This window comes from Oncorhynchus keta, chromosome 26 (assembly GCF_023373465.1).
Source record: "Oncorhynchus keta strain PuntledgeMale-10-30-2019 chromosome 26, Oket_V2, whole genome shotgun sequence".
In the NCBI taxonomy this organism is placed as follows: Eukaryota; Metazoa; Chordata; class Actinopteri; order Salmoniformes; family Salmonidae; genus Oncorhynchus; species Oncorhynchus keta.
The window spans coordinates 5,213,840-5,229,284 of NC_068446.1; the positions used below are offsets into that span (position 1 = coordinate 5,213,840).

Below are 15,445 nucleotides of genomic sequence, written 5' to 3' on the forward strand. Positions count from 1 at the left end.
GTAGCACACGCAGAGTGTGTGTACACACACACACAATGACTGTAGCACACGCAGAGTGTACACACACACACCATGACTGTAGCACACGCAGAGTGTACACACACACACCATGACTGTAGCACACGCAGAGTGTGTGTACACACACACACCATGACTGTATCACACGCAGTGTACACACACACACAATGACTGTAGCACACGCAGAGTGTACAGAAGAATGTTTTTATTAATTGACACAACAGCTCTCGCTCACACACACACACACACACACACACACACACACACACACACACACACACACACACACACACACACACACACACACACACACAACACAATAGGTCCCACTCAGGCATAGAGACAGAGAGAGCACACAGGTCAACACACCCACTCAGGCATAGAGACAGAGAGAGCCATAGCTTGGTCAACACTAATAGGTCCCACTCAGGCATAGAGACAGAGAGAGCCATAGCTTGGTCAACACTAATAGGTCCCACTCAGACATAGAGACAGAGAGAGAGCCATAGCTTGGTCAACACTAATAGGTCCCACTCAGGCATAGAGACAGAGGGAGCCATAGCTTGGTCAACACTAATAGGTCCCACTCAGGCATAGAGACAGAGGGAGCCATAGCTTGGTCAACACTAATAGGTCCCACTCAGGCATAGCATAGACTCAGATAGAGACAGAGAGAGCCATAGCTTGGTCAACACTAATAGGTCCCACTCAGGCATAGAGACAGAGAGAGCCATAGCTTGGTCAACACTAATAGGTCCCACTCAGGCATAGAGACAGAGAGAGCCATAGCTTGGTCAACACTAATAGGTCCCACTCAGGCATAGAGACAGAGAGAGAGCCATAGCTTGGTCAACACTAATAGGTCCCACTCAGGCATAGAGACAGAGGGAGCCATAGCTTGGTCAACACTAATAGGTCCCACTCAGGCATAGAGACAGAGGGAGCCATAGCTTGGTCAACCAGGTCCAGATGCCAGTGTGAGGTTCGAAGACAGACCAACCAATTCCACCAAGCCTCACCATGCCTTTCTTTTCAGGCAGATAACAGGACACCAAAGCATGGGCACTGTACTTCCTGTGTCTGAGTCATTCTGCCAGGGTCCTTGCATGCCCCTTCCTTCTTCAGTCATACAGCAGCCCCAGTGACTGACGGTAGAGGCCAGGTGATCGACACGTCTAGTTCAGACAAGTGGGCGGGTTTCTCAATGTCTTCTATTCAGCTCGTCCAGTCATCGCAAAGAGTTTATCTTCACAACGACTTCTGATTCTCAACTGAAAAAAATCATCAAAACGATAGCGTGAATGACCACTGCCTCGATGCATCCTCGACAGAAAGCGAGGGCAGTGTGCAGGAAGAGGCTCTCTGTGGTCCATGATCAGCCACTCTGGTTACCTTAGCGACCAGAGTCCTTTCAGTTCAGCTCCAGCCACACGGTCCGTCTCTACTCTGATCCATCTCAAATCCGGTTCAATAAATAGTAGAAAAATAATCCTTTAATAATGCTTCCTTTTTTTTAATCACTTTTTATCTTCTTAAACATTGGAGATCCTTTGTTTACACTTTTAAACAACTTCAGACCCTTTTAGAATAAGGCCAGCAGCTGCATCTCACCCCCCCCCCACCACCACGTTCTGAGCTGAGCTCACAGGGGCTAGTGTTCCTCCTTACATGATCTTCCAAGGAAACTTCAAGCGAGGGGGGAGAAATGGGGGTCTGCCCTATTCTCTCTCAGCCCACCTCCCCTCACCCTGGCTGGGCCCAGTGGGAGCCTACATGGTGGTGGAGTCTGGAGGTGACGGTAGTGGTAGCATTGCATGTCAGGGACCCCGCCAATGTAGCGAGGCGTAGCCAGGTCGAGGAAGAGGGCCGGTGGGAGTGGAGGAGAGTCCAGGCCTGGGGGGGGGACGGGAATGGAGGTTTCGGATCAGCACTCTGCGTCCACACTGTGCACGGTGACGGCCGCCTGCAGGCGGTGCGTGTGGAGCGGGTGGTGGTAAGGCGGGTGGCGGTACGGGTGGAACTTGTGGCTGAGCAGCGCCGCCGTCTGAGGGGGCGTGTCCAGGTCCAGGTCATCGTCGTGGTTACCCACGTCCACGCCGGCCGACAGGGGGTCGTTGTTGCAGGGAGGGTTCTCGCTGTCCTCCTGAGGACTCATGGTGCTGTAGCCTGATGTGACAAAACACAGGAACACACGCGTTAATACACATTCAATTTACACACACACACACACACACACACACACACACACACACACACACACACACACACACACACACACACACACACACACACACACACACACACACACACACACACACACACACACACACACACACACACACACACACACACACACACACACACACACACACACACACACAGTGATGTGTCCCAAACGTGGATGCCATGCGATTGCTTCGCTGCCTCTTCCTGTAATGTGAACAGCGTACTACGACAGAGCAGTAGAAACGTCTGAAGCAAATAAGCAAGACTTCTACACGCCAGAGTAGACTCACGGCGATCTACAATTACAGTCTCGGGAACACCCTTCTTGGCCATCACGCCTCATTAATTACATCCGTGTGAAATCTCAATCGTTGTAGAAATCTCTGGAGAAAGAGAGCTGTGCGCGCAGCGAGTGGTGTGCGTTGCACGTGGGGTGGTTTGAAGGGGCGAGCTAAGGGAAAGTTTGTGCCCCCGCAGTGGAAGGGATGAGCGCGGGGGGGGGGGGAGTCGCCTACACGTTTGAATCAATCCCTCCATCTTCAACGCCTCTCTATCTATTCCTCCATCCATCTCTCCTCTGAATCCCCGCAGATTATTGCCACTGCAACATCGTACATCTCGTCTCTGCCTCTGAAACTGCCAAACGCCCAACACTCAGCAGCCCTCAGGCCCTTTAGACTCCGGAGAGAAAACATCAACTCTTAGAAAACACCAGAACTGTCGAAAGAAGAGAAACTTGCTGAGCGTAGTGGTAGATCGGAGTGGATGATGGGTTTAGGAGTGGGCAGTGGTTGGGCATCTATGGGGATCTATCTCAGCGAAACAGAGAGGTACTGAGAGAGACTTGCTAGCAGAGCTTCTGAATGGGATTTGGGATCTTCAATAGGATCCGGGGGAGAGGAAAGATACCGACCTCAGCGCCACCGACTGTATAGCTCCTCTCTCCTACCCACAACTCCTGCCATCTCCTGATGAGAAGACATTTCAGACAGTGCTACTGCTGTTGTCCTTCGGCGTCAGCCCCCCCCCCCCAGAGGAGCACAGGGTGTGAGAAAACAGAGACTGAAACGGAGGATGTGAAAAGGTCAGGGGTGAGGTAATAACTTACACAAAGACATAATACACACAGAGAGGCTGAATTACTAATGCCCATGGCAGGATGTCTGTTTGCCTGCAGGCTGTTAGACAACATCCTTGACCCCGAACAAACACCAAATGCCCCTCCAATGCCCTGGCGGGTGTACCAACAGATACCAGCTCAGTGTCTCCACACACTCAAACACTGTGTTAAAATGTGTTTGAGTGTTAAACCTGTGTCTGTGGGAGGACGCCTCCGGGCCGAGGAAAAGACCCGGCAACTTTTGAACACTTTGCCGTCTGCCCCGAAGCTAGCTAGTCTCTCTCTCTCTCTCTCTCTCTCTCTCTCTCTCTCTCTCTCTCTCTCTCTCTCTCTCTCTCTCTCTCTCTCTCTCTCTCTCTCTCTCTCTCTCTCTCTCTCTCTCTCTCTCTCTCTCTCTCTCTCTCTCTCTCTCTCTCTCTCTCTCTCTCTCTCTCTCTCTCTCTCTCTCTCTCTCTCTCTCTCTCTCTCTCTCTCTCTCTCTCTCTCTCTCTCTCTCTCTCTCTCTCTCTCTCAACTGCCTCTCCTCCACTCCTTCCCCTTTCTTACACTCTCTCTCTCTCTCTCCGTTTCTCAACTGCCTCTCCTCCGCTTCCTTCACCTTTCTTACTCTCTCTCCTCTCCGTTTCTCAACTGCCTCTCCTCCGCTTCCTTCACCTTTCTTACACTCTCTCTCTCTCTCTCCGTTTCTCAACTGCCTCTCCTCCGCTTCCTTCCCCTTTCTTACTCTCTCTCTCTCCGTTTCTCAACTGCCTCTCCTCCGCTTCCCCCTCTGATCAGTGGTTACACTACCGGCAGCAGCTACAAAGAGACTCGTCTCCAGAGGAGAAATTGAGGGAACAACAAAAGGCAGCGTGTGCTACCTGTTATGTGGGTTTTCAGACTTATACCAACCCCCCTAACCAGAATGTGTGTGATTTTAAGGGGAGTGCGGTGCCCCGTTCCCTCTGTGGTCGTCTTGTGGTCTTACCGTGGTCACTCTCCGTCCCTGACCGTCCCCAGTACCTCCTTCGGCGTTCAGGGCTGTGGGTGTGTCTCTCGATCACCGCCGCGATGAACCGGGTGTTGCTGACTGGAAGGCGAGGAACAACAAGGCAACAATCCAGGTCAACGCGAGGGCAAAGGTTAGCGAACACAAGGTCAGATCAAGTTAGAGGTGCAATATTTATTAGCTGCTCAGCGGGTCATTTCAACCGAGAAACTAATCAGGGATTGTGCCTTTAACGAGGGCTCCGATAGGTCCTTTCAGGACTGCAACGGCTCCGCCTTACAGAACACTTGAATTACTATTGGAACCCATTGGTGAGGTAAAGCACACGGACACTAATCTACACCGAGTGTACTAAACATTAGGACATAGACTGACCAGGTAAAGCACACTGACACTAATCTACACCGAGTGTACTAAACATTAGGACATAGACTGACCAGGTAAAGCACACTGACACTAATCTACACCGAGTGTACTAAACATTAGGACATAGACTGACCAGGTAAAGCACACGGACACTAATCTACACCGAGTGTACTAAACATTAGGACATAGACTGACCAGGTAAAGCACACGGACACTAATCTACACCGAGTGTACTAAACATTAGGACATAGACTGACCAGGTAAAGCACACTGACACTAATCTACACCGAGTGTACTAAACATTAGGACATAGACTGACCAGGTAAAGCACACTGACACTAATCTACACCGAGTGTACTAAACATTAGGACAGACTGACCAGGTTCAGCACACGGACACTAATCTACACCGAGTGTACTAAACATTAGGACATAGACTGACCAGGTTCAGCACACGGACACTAATCTACACCGAGTGTACTAAACATTAGGACATAGACTGACCAGGTAAAGCACACGGACACTAATCTACACCGAGTGTACTAAACATTAGGACATAGACTGACCAGGTAAAGCACACTGACACTAATCTACACCGAGTGTACTAAACATTAGGACATAGACTGACCAGGTAAAGCACACTGACACTAATCTACACCGAGTGTACTAAACATTAGGACATAGACTGACCAGGTAAAGCACACGGACACCAATCTACACCGAGTGTACTAAACATTAGGACATAGACTGACCAGGTAAAGCACACTGACACTAATCTACACCGAGTGTACTAAACATTAGGACATAGACTGACCAGGTTCAGCACACGGACACTAATCTACACCGAGTGTACTAAACATTAGGACATAGACTGACCAGGTTCAGCACACGGACACTAATCTACACCGAGTGTACTAAACATTAGGACATAGACTGACCAGGTTCAGCACACGGACACTAATCTACACCGAGTGTACTAAACATTAGGACATAGACTGACCAGGTTCAGCACACGGACACTAATCTACACCGAGTGTACTAAACATTAGGACATAGACTGACCAGGTTCAGCACACTGACACTAATCTACACCGAGTGTACTAAACATTAGGACATAGACTGACCAGGTTCAGCACACGGACACTAATCTACACCGAGTGTACTAAACATTAGGACATAGACTGACCAGGTAAAGCACACGGACACTAATCTACACCGAGTGTACTAAACATTAGGACATAGACTGACCAGGTAAAGCACACTGACACTAATCTACACCGAGTGTACTAAACATTAGGACATAGACTGACCAGGTAAAGCACACGGACACCAATCTACACCGAGTGTACTAAACATTAGGACATAGACTGACCAGGTTCAGCACACGGACACTAATCTACACCGAGTGTACTAAACATTAGGACATAGACTGACCAGGTAAAGCACACTGACACTAATCTACACCGAGTGTACTAAACATTAGGACATAGACTGACCAGGTTCAGCACACGGACACTAATCTACACCGAGTGTACTAAACATTAGGACATAGACTGACCAGGTTCAGCACACGGACACTAATCTACACCGAGTGTACTAAACATTAGGACATAGACTGACCAGGTAAAGCACACTGACACTAATCTACACTGAGTGTACTAAACATTAGGACATAGACTGACCAGGTAAAGCACACGGACACTAATCTACACCGAGTGTACTAAACATTAGGACATAGACTGACCAGGTTCAGCACACGGACACTAATCTACACCGAGTGTACTAAACATTAGGACATAGACTGACCAGGTTCAGCACACGGACACTAATCTACACCGAGTGTACTAAACATTAGGACATAGACTGACCAGGTAAAGCACACTGACACTAATCTACACCGAGTGTACTAAACATTAGGACATCGACTGGAGTCGACAAGGGGCCAGCATCCCCGCGGAACGCTTTCGACACCTTGCAGAGTCCGCGCCCCGACGAGAACTGAAGCTCTTCTGAGGGCCAAAGGGGTTGCGCCTCAATATCAGGAAGTCGTCCTGTCCACCTCAGTGTATACGGCGCACTTACTGATCCCCCTGTCTTCGTGGCTGTCCTCGTCTCGCTCGTCTCTCTCGTTATCCAGGTTAGACATCCTGACGGACATCTCTGTAGGGGGGAGGGGGGTGGATTCTCTTTAGCCAGGGTTAAGAATGACAGATATTACCATTAAGAAGAGGCCCCTCTGTGTGCCGCAGCGTCTAGGAAGGTCAGCCGTTCATTTTCACATATCATCCCCATGGCGGCCGTGGCAGCTTCCTCTAGCAACACTAAGACTTAAGGCGCTCAGGCAACATCGGAGCTATAATGGTCTTGGAGTTGGCTACACCTTCATAGCGGACTTACACAAATCACATGCATGAGCCAACCAGCTGCATTTACACAGCCTGTTGTTTCTGGGTGACGGTCATCTTAAGTACGTCATGGTTGTCTTACCCTGTGCAGCCAGAGGGGACATGTGTTGATGTGAGCGTCGGTGGATCTGGTGTCTGTAGGCGTAGACAGCTAACACCAGCACCATGATGCAGCCCATAATACCCCCGGCAACCGGCCCAACCGGGGCACTCTTCATCATGTTCAGAGACACTACCTCTTCATCTGGGAGAGGGAAGAGGGGAGAGGAAGAGGGGAGAGGAAGAGGGGAGAGGAAGAGGAAGAGGAAGAGGAAGAGGGGAGAGGAAGAGGGGAGAGGAAGAGGGGAGAGGAAGAGGGGAGAGGAATAGGGGAGAGGGGAGAGGAATAGGGGAGAGGAATAGGGGAGAGGGGAGAGGAAGAGGGGAGAGGTAGAGGGAAGGAGAGGGGAGAGGAAGAGGGGAGAGGTAGAGGGAAGGAGAGGGGAGAGGGGAGAGGAAGAGGGGAGAGGTAGAGGGAAGGAGAGGGTAGAGGGGAGAGGGTAGAGGGGAGAGGGTAGAGGGGAGAGAAGGGCAAAGGGTTACATTCTATAAAAGGAGAAAACTCACAGGACAAAATTGTCGGTCTTGCACAGCGCGGGCCGTTCATTCACCGCCGGTGGGCGACTGACGGCCGCCATGTTCGCCCATTTCTACACGTAGAATAGGATTTCAAATGACCTCCGGCACAGAGGTGCCAAGTACTATAGTCTGAAAGACGCTCAACAATTCTACCGGTCTGTCCGAGCCTTAAAGTTCACTAAATATTCCTCTTGGAGGACTATCACATAGCTGTAGGAAATCAAACATTATTCCACAGAGTCTATCCCACGAGCTCATTCTGTTAGCATGACCTCGTGACAGCAAGGTTTATGTGAAAAACTCACCCAGCATCCCCATGCCGTCCATGTAAGGGCTCTTGGCCCCCACGATGCCCCCGAAGCACTCTTTCTGCGGGGCACAGTAAGGCTTGTCCAGGTGGGTCTTCCCATCACTGTCCACCATGCACCACTCACAGTCCAGCACGCCAAAACAGTCACTGAGGACCACAGAGTAAAAGGTCAGAGGTTAATCAAGTCTACGACGTACAAGGGATTTCCTTCACAGTTCATCTCAGCAAGTCTATTTTTGGAAATGATTTGTAATCCGACACACGTTGCTCTTCTGAAATCAGCGTCACTACATGATTTAATCCATCCATGTGCCAACAGACGACAAGGTGAGGCCTAAATTAAAGTATTTCCTCCCCCTGTCGTTCCCCCAGGTTGCTGATGTGGGCTGTAATGGGTCACAATTTCTTTGGCATAGTCCATCTGTAGATGTTCTACAAAATGGTCATACTAGCAACAGACAGTCTCTTGGTGCGCAACAGACAGTCTCTTGGTGCGCAACAGACAGTCTCTTGGTGCGCAACAGACAGTCTCTTGGTGCGCAACAGACAGTCTCTTGGTGCGCAACAGACAGTCTCTTGGTGCGCAACAGACAGTCTCTTGGTGCGCAACAGACAGTCTCTTGGTGCGCAACAGACAGTCTCTTGGTGCGCAACAGACAGTCTCTTGGTGCGCAACAGACAGTCTCTTGGTGCGCAACAGACAGTCTCTTGGTACGCAACAGACAGTCTCTTGGTACGCAACAGACATTCTCTTGGTACGCAACAGACAGTCTCTTGGTACGCAACAGACAGTCTCTTGGTACGCAACAGACAGTCTCTTGGTACGCAACAGACTGTCTGTCGATAAGCAATTGCTTGCTACGGTTAGGATTAGGTTTAAGGTAAGGTTAAAAAAACAGGGGATTAGTAGATCGTTGTTACTGTTTGGTCCGTAGAGCATCGACAGATGGACTACCCAAACAGAGTGTTAAACCTCTTCGTGTGCTCTACCTGCTGGTGAAGAGCATCGACAGATGGACTACCCAAACAGAGTGTTAAACCCCTTCGTGTGCTCTACCTGCTGGTGAAGAGCATCGACAGATGGACTACCCAAACAGAGTTTTAAACCCCTTCGTGTGCTCTACCTGCTGGTGAAGAGCATCGACAGATGGACTACCCAAACAGAGTGTTAAACCTCTTCGTGTGCTCTACCTGCTGGTGAAGAGCATCGACAGATGGACTACCCAAACAGAGTGTTAAACCCCTTCGTGTGCTCTACCTGCTGGTGAAGAGCATCGACAGATGGACTACCCAAACAGAGTGTTAAACCTCTTCGTGTGCTCTACCTGCTGGTGAAGAGCATCGACAGATGGACTACCCAAACAGAGTGTTAAACCCCTTCGTGTGCTCTACCTGCTGGTGAAGAGCATCGACAGATGGACTACCCAAACAGAGTGTTAAACCCCTTCGTGTGCTCTACCTGCTGGTGAAGAGCATCGACAGATGGACTACCCAAACAGAGTTTTAAACCCCTTTGTGTGCTCTACCTGCTGGTGAAGAGCATCGACAGATGGACTACCCAAACAGAGTTTTAAACCCCTTCGTGTGCTCTACCTGCTGGTGAAGAGCATCGACAGATGGACTACCCAAACAGAGTTTTAAACCCCTTCGTGTGCTCTACCTGCTGGTGAAGAGCATCGACAGATGGACTACCCAAACAGAGTGTTAAACCGGTGCTCTACCTGCTGGTGAAGAGCATCGACAGATGGACTACCCAAACAGAGTGTTAAACCGGTGCTCTACCTGCTGGTGAAGAGCATCGACAGATGGACTACCCAAACAGAGTGTTAAACCGGTGCTCTACCTGCTGGTGAAGCGTTGGCTGCAGCGGGTGTTGATACACTGGGGCAGGGTGTCCTGCAGGCTGGAGTCCATCACCGTCAGAGACAGGGGCTCCTGGTGCACCTCGCAGCTGGGGTTCCTGAAGAACAACCGCACGTGGTCAGACCACGATGACCGTGGACCACGCGGTCGGGCGCCAGAAACGCATAGCCCGGCGACCACACAGTCAAACAGCAGCAATGTGCCAAACCATGAAAAGACACCTGGCACCGGCAGTAATGAAGTCGGAGAACCGGCCAACACAGTTCAATCCGTGTACGGAAAAGACAACAGGGGATAAGAACGGTTCAATGATCATTTAGGCTACAGGCTTTCAACAGCTCAACTGAGGGAGAAACTAGCATTATAGAGAGAAGGTATTCAGACCCCTCGACTTTCCCCACTGTTTGTTATGTTACAGCCTTATTCTAAAAATGGATTCATTTTTTTTTAAACCCAGCAACACACACACACACACACACACACACACACACACACACACACACACACACACACACACACACACACACACACACACATAATGATAAAGTGAAAACAGGAATTACCTTATTTACATAAGTATTCAGACCCTTTGCAATGAGACTCGAAATTGAGCTCTGATGCATCCCGTTTCCATTGAATATCCCTGGGTTTCTGCAACTTGATTGGAGTCGGGCCTCCCGAGAGGCGCAGCGGTCTGCGACACTGTGTCGCAGTGCTCGAGGCTTCACTACAGCCCCGGGTTCGATCCCAGGCTGTCTATTTAAGGTCCCACAGTTGACAGTGCATGTCAGAGCAATGACCAAGCCATGAGGTCGAAGGAATTGTCTGTAGAGCTCAGAGACAGGATTGTGTCGAGGCACAGATCTGGGGAAGGGTACCAAAAAATGCTGCAGCACAAAGAACATAGTGGCCTCCATCATTCTTAGATGGAAGAAGTTTGGAACCACCAAGACTCTTCCTAGAGCTGGACGCCAAGCCAAACTGAGCGGGAGAAGGGCCTTGGTCAGGGAGGTGACCAAGAACCGAATGGTCACACGGATAGAGCTCTTGAGTTTCTCTGTGGAGATGGGAGAACCTTCCAGAAGGACAACAATCTCTGCAGCACTCCACCAATCAGGCCTTTATGGTAGAGTGGCCAGACGGAAGCCTCTCCTCAAATAAAGGGCATGACAGCCCACTTGGGAGTTTGTCAAAAATGCACCTAAAGACTCTCAGAGCATGAGAAACAAGATTCTCTGGTGTCAGAGGAAGGTCCTAAAAATTGTCAAAGACCCCAGCCGTAGACTGTTACTCTCTGTTCATCATATATGCATAGCCACTTTAACCATATCTACATGAAAATACTACCTCAATCAGCCCGACTAACCTGTGTCTGTATATAGCCTCTCTACTGTATATAGCCTCTCTACTGTATATAGCCTCTCTACTGTATATAGCCTCTCTACTGTATATAGCCCCTCTACTGTATATAGCCCCTCTACTGTATACAGCCCCTCTACTGTATACAGCCCCTCTACTGTATACAGCCCCTCTACTGTATATAGCCTCTCTACTGTATATAGACTCTATACTGTATATAGCCTCTACTGTATATAGCCTCTACTGTATATAGCCTCTACTGTATATAGCCTCTACTGTATATAGCCTCTCTACTGTATATAGCCTCTCTACTGTATATAGCCTCTCTACTGTATATAGCCTCTACTGTATATAGCCCCTCTACTGTATATAGCCCCTCTACTGTATATAGCCCCTCTACTGTATATAGCCCCTCTACTGTATATAGCCTCTCTACTGTATATAGCCTGTCTTTTACTATTGTTTTTATTTACCTATTGTTCACCTAATACCTTTTTTCCACTGTTGGTTAGAGCCTGTAAGCATTTCACTGTAAGGTCTACTACACCTGTTGTATTCGGCGCATGTGACAAACTTTGATTTGATGAAACCAAGATTGAACTCCTTGGCCTGAATGCCAAACGTCACGTCTGGAGGAAACCTGGCACCATCCCTACGGTGAAGCATGGTGGTGGCAGCGTCATGCTGTGGGGATGTTTTTCAGCGGCAGGGACTGGGAGACTAGTCAGGATCGAGGCAAAGATTAATGGAGCAAAGTACAGAGAGATCCTGGATGAAAACCTCGCTCCAGAGCACTCAGCTCCCCATACAACCTGACAGAGCTTGAGAGGATCTGCAGAGGAACGGGAGAAACTCACCAAATACAGGTGTGCCGTACATATAGCGTCATACCAAAGAAGACTGGAGGTTGTAATCGCTGCCCAAAGGTGCTTCAACAAAGTACTGATTAAAAGGTCTGAATACTTATGTAAATGTGATATCAAAAGTATTTTTTTTAAATACATTTCCAAAAATGTCTAAAAACCTGTTTTTGCTTTGTCATTATGGGGTATCGTGTGTAGATTGACGAGGGGAATTTTTATTTTATTTTTATAATAAAGCTGTAAAATGTACCAGAGTGTCGAAATAGTCGAGGGGTCTGAATACTTTCCGAATGTACTGTATATACAGAGCGGCGTACAGATAAGAGTTGGCCATCAGCTACCTGAAAACAGGTGAGTGCCCCCTGGAGGTCAACGAGTGTACTGGCAACCTTAGCTACGCTGAAAACAGGTGAGTGCAGTTCTGTATTGCCAGTAGCCTTGACCTCCAACAACAATTACAGTCCTGCGTGTTTAAAAATGGACCTAAAGAGACGTGTTCAGCGTACTGTATATGTTGACCAGGGGGCACTCTTATCTGTACGCCAGTACACTCGTTGACCTCCAGGGGGCACTCACCTGTTTTCAGCGTAGCTGAGGTTGCCAGTACATTCATTGACCTCCAGGGGGCACTCACCTGTTTTCAGCGTAGCTGAGGTTGCCAGTACACTCGTTGACCTCCAGGGGGCACTCACCTGTTTTCAGCGTAGCTGAGGTTGCCAGTACATTCATTGACCTCCAGGGGGCACTAACCTGTTTTCAGCGTAGCTGAGGTTGCCAGTACACTCGTTGACCTCCAGGGGGCACTCACATGGACACTCACACTCATTCTGCTCCATCCTGCAGCAAAAGTCAGACAAACTTCAAAAATGTTTTCAAAAAATAATCGACTTTTATCTACAGAGATGATACTTTTTTTTTTTAAATGGATAGTTTAAATAATGTAAAACATACTATCCCACCCTGCTCATACAACTATTCACACAGATAAATCGCTCATTCTCAGTAATAAGAAAACCACCGCAGCGCATATCCTACGCAACTCGGTGCTCGGTGACCGTGTCTGACCTGTGACAGTTGAGACAGAGGCGGTCCACGGTGCTGCAGGCACAGAAAGCCAGCGAGTCGCACGTCTCGTTGACGATGCCCGCGAAAGCGTTGGTCCCTGGGATACGGGTCAGACGGTACTTGGAGCAGTGGCTCCCGTGGACCAGGTTCGTCAGGTCGCCCTGGGTGAAGGCGGTGGATACAGTGAGAGAAAGGAAAATACGCTACTGTACTACGGTTGAACAAGAATGGCTCTTACGAGGAAAGCACCAAGGGCCTACAGTATTTTTGCTGTTTCTTCTGAGTAAGCAACAGTGAGCCTGCTATATTATTTCCCACCACTTGGTGGGGCTATGACACTGATAGATATTACACATGTTGGAATAAACGGCCCAGGGCAAAGTGGTTTTACGAGGACAACACAGTGTGCATCTGTCTAGCAGTCGAACTGGGCTCGCACTCCCCCGTTTGTGTCCCAACCTAACCTCGGTGACCGAGTCATAACCCATCCACTCACAATGATACTGCTGTTGAACTTGTAGAAGCGCTGGACCGTGCGGTCACTGAAGCTGTTGCAGAGGTTCTTCTTGACAAAGTTGGGGTGGTTCAAGATGTCGTTGGCCACAAGCGGTTCCTTGTGGGTGATGTGCTGCTGTTCGGCGGGGGCGTGGCCTTTGGGGTCGATGAGGGTGGGGTGGGCCACCAGGTAACCCCTGTCCTCCATGATGAAACACCTAAACACACAGAGAGAGAGAGAGAGTGAGACTCCCGTTCAAGTACCAATCCGTTTACTGGTCAGTACAATGAATTTGACCTCACGCACTTGAGCCCCCAAAAAAAGGGAATGCATGTCCACTGAAACCCATCTGACTTCAACACAATAGAACCAGGAGCTCAGAGCAGATGTAGAAGGCAGAGAGAGCGGGGTTAAGTCAGAATAGAGAGAGAGGGGGGTGGTAGAGAGAGAACAGGGTTAAGTCAGAAGAGAGAGAGAGGGGGGTGGTAGAGAGAGAACAGGGTTAAGTCAGAAGAGAGAGAGAGGGGGGTGGTAGAGAGAGAACAGGGTTAAGTCAGAATAGAGAGAGAGGGGGTGGTAGAGAGAGAACAGGGTTAAGTCAGAAGAGAGAGAGAGGGGGGTGGTAGAGAGAGAACAGGGTTAAGTCAGAAGAGAGAGAGAGGGGGTGGTAGAGAGAGAACAGGGTTAAGTCAGAAGAGAGAGAGGGGTGGTAGAGAGAGAACAGGGTTAAGTCAGAAGAGAGAGAGAGAGGGGGTGGTAGAGAGAGAACAGGGGTAAGTCAGAAGAGAGAGAGAGGGGGGTGGTAGAGAGAGAACAGGATTAAGTCAGAAGAGAGAGAGAGAGGGGGGTGGTAGAGAGAGAACAGGGGTAAGTCAGAAGAGAGAGAGAGGGGGTGGTAGAGAGAGAACAGGATTAAGTCAGAAGAGAGAGAGAGGGGGGTGGTAGAGAGAGAACAGGGTTAAGTCAGAAGAGAGGGAGAGGGGGGTGGTAGAGAGAGAACAGGATTAAGTCAGAAGAGAGAGAGAGGGGGTGGTAGAGAGAGAACAGGGTTAAGTCAGAAGAGAGAGAGAGGGGGGTGGTAGAGAGAGAACAGGGTTAAGTTAGAAGAGAGAGAGAGGGGGGTGGTAGAGAGAGAACAGGATTAAGTCAGAAGAGAGAGAACAGGATTAAGTCAGAAGAGAGAGAGAGGGGGGTGGTAGAGAGAGAACAGGATTAAGTCAGAAGAGAGAGAGAGGGGGGTGGTAGAGAGAGAACAGGATTAAGTCAGAAGAGAGAGAGAGGGGGTGGTAGAGAGAGAACAGGGTTAAGTCAGAAGAGAGAGAGAGGGGGGTGGTAGAGAGAGAACAGGGTTAAGTCAGAAGAGAGAGGGGGGGGTGGTAGAGAGAGAACAGGGTTAAGTCAGAAGAGAGAGAGAGGGGGTGGTAGAGAGAGAACAGGGTTAAGTCAGAAGAGAGGGAGAGGGGGGTGGTAGAGAGAGAACAGGATTAAGTCAGAAGAGAGAGAGAGGGGGTGGTAGAGAGAGAACAGGATTAAGTCAGAAGAGAGAGAGAGGGGGGTGGTAGAGAGAGAACAGGATTAAGTCAGAAGAGAGAGAGGGGGGTGGTAGAGAGAGAACAGGGTTAAGTCAGAAGAGAGAGAGAGGGGGGTGGTAGAGAGAGAACAGGGTTAAGGCAGAAGAGAGAGAGAGGGGGTGGTAGAGAGAGAAGAGGGTTAAGTCAGAAGAGAGGAGAGGGGGTGGTAGAGAGAGAA

At 49.5% G+C, this 15,445-nt stretch overlaps 1 protein-coding gene and 2 long non-coding RNA genes across 45 annotated transcripts in view; 2 read left to right on the top strand and 1 right to left on the bottom strand.

Annotated features, from left to right (window-relative positions):
• Positions 1-385: 385 nt before the first annotated feature.
• On the top strand, positions 386-1,071 carry LOC127911988 (uncharacterized). 3 transcript variants are annotated; one of them, XR_008079953.1, is made up of 3 exons: positions 386-490; positions 720-880; positions 934-1,071. It is a non-coding gene; the product is annotated as an uncharacterized LOC127911988 (long non-coding RNA). The 3 variants fall into 3 exon arrangements; XR_008079955.1 differs by having other exon boundaries at positions 720-825; positions 934-1,065; XR_008079954.1 differs by having other exon boundaries at positions 720-825; positions 881-1,001.
• The window catches only part of LOC118379363 (VWFA and cache domain-containing protein 1), a 135,540-nt gene continuing 120,776 nt past the window's right edge, over positions 682-15,445 (bottom strand). The window contains exons 18-26 of the mRNA XM_052480101.1: positions 13,697-13,913; positions 13,201-13,361; positions 12,886-12,972; positions 9,894-10,010; positions 8,046-8,197; positions 7,205-7,366; positions 6,800-6,877; positions 4,332-4,433; positions 682-2,184 (exon numbers count right to left, since the gene is read on the bottom strand). Of these exons, the coding sequence (XP_052336061.1) occupies positions 1,943-2,184; positions 4,332-4,433; positions 6,800-6,877; positions 7,205-7,366; positions 8,046-8,197; positions 9,894-10,010; positions 12,886-12,972; positions 13,201-13,361; positions 13,697-13,913 (1,318 nt within the window). The 3' untranslated portion in view covers positions 682-1,942. The remainder of the gene's footprint in view (positions 2,185-4,331; positions 4,434-6,799; positions 6,878-7,204; positions 7,367-8,045; positions 8,198-9,893; positions 10,011-12,885; positions 12,973-13,200; positions 13,362-13,696; positions 13,914-15,445) is intronic.
• Positions 4,440-6,793, top strand: LOC127911989 (uncharacterized). Of its 41 annotated transcripts, XR_008079996.1 has the most exons (5): positions 4,802-5,040; positions 5,101-5,782; positions 5,845-6,154; positions 6,217-6,278; positions 6,403-6,793. It is a non-coding gene; the product is annotated as an uncharacterized LOC127911989 (long non-coding RNA). The 41 variants fall into 41 exon arrangements; XR_008079962.1 differs by adding an exon at positions 4,440-4,792 and having other exon boundaries at positions 4,917-5,040; positions 5,845-6,793; XR_008079958.1 differs by adding an exon at positions 4,440-4,792 and having other exon boundaries at positions 4,917-4,978; positions 5,845-6,793.